We start from the raw sequence: 698 nt of genomic DNA on the forward strand, positions 1-698 counted from the left end.
GGCCAAGAGCTGCCGCATGGTGGAGCCGAAGGAGCGGGTGGTCTTCGTCAACGCCTCCCCGCCCAGCCACGACAAGCCTGCTGCTCTGAAGTTCATCCTGGCCGAGCCCTCCCAGGGCGAAGAGCAGCCGGAGGTGAGCCCTGAGGGGACGTGGCAGGGAGGAGGGTGTAAAGCCCAAACTCGACTCGCTTTTCCCAGCACCGTTCCCCTTAGAGGCAGTTATGGGTGCGATTCTGCCCCTTGTGAAGTGGCTCCTTTAGGAGGCGATAACCTGCTCCTGTTCCTCCCTGGGAGCGCGTCAGGCTGGAGCTGATGCTCCCAGCACCCTCATCGGATGCAGCCAGCCCCGCGCTGCTCAGGTCCTGCTCCAGGCTTGGCACAAAGGGCTTTTATCTCAAATACCATCATTTATATGTCTGAAATGGAGGCCTAAGGGAAGCTGCTTTACCTCCCGCTCCCCGCGGGTCGAGGATGCTGGTTCAGCCGGTTACCCGGGGCTCAGCAGGGATCTGAGTGCTGAGCCGAAGCCCCCCTGCAGAAAAAGGGCATCGTTTTCCTTGGCAGGATCTGCAGCAGAGGGACGGCTGCGTCCTCCAGCCCCAGTCCTGCCACTTCGCCCTCAACGGCAAATCCTTCGCCGTGGTTTGCGAGCACTTCGCCGACCTGCTGCCCAAGGTGAGCGCGGCCACAGGGAATCC

The 698-nt window shown here is 62.0% G+C and overlaps 1 protein-coding gene across 1 annotated transcript in view; it reads left to right on the forward strand.

Annotated features, from left to right (window-relative positions):
* The window catches only part of ATP13A2 (ATPase type 13A2), a gene marked incomplete at its 3' end in the record, with an annotated part of 11925 nt that overhangs the window by 9093 nt on the left and 2134 nt on the right, over nt 1–698 (forward strand). Inside the window, exons 22-23 of the mRNA XM_010134556.1 lie at nt 8–133; nt 565–675. Coding sequence (XP_010132858.1) covers nt 8–133; nt 565–675 — 237 coding nt within the window. The remainder of the gene's footprint in view (nt 1–7; nt 134–564; nt 676–698) is intronic.

The sequence above is a fragment of the Buceros rhinoceros genome, unplaced genomic scaffold (genome assembly GCF_000710305.1).
Source record: "Buceros rhinoceros silvestris isolate BGI_N320 unplaced genomic scaffold, ASM71030v1 scaffold27430, whole genome shotgun sequence".
NCBI lineage: Eukaryota > Metazoa > Chordata > Aves > Bucerotiformes > Bucerotidae > Buceros > Buceros rhinoceros.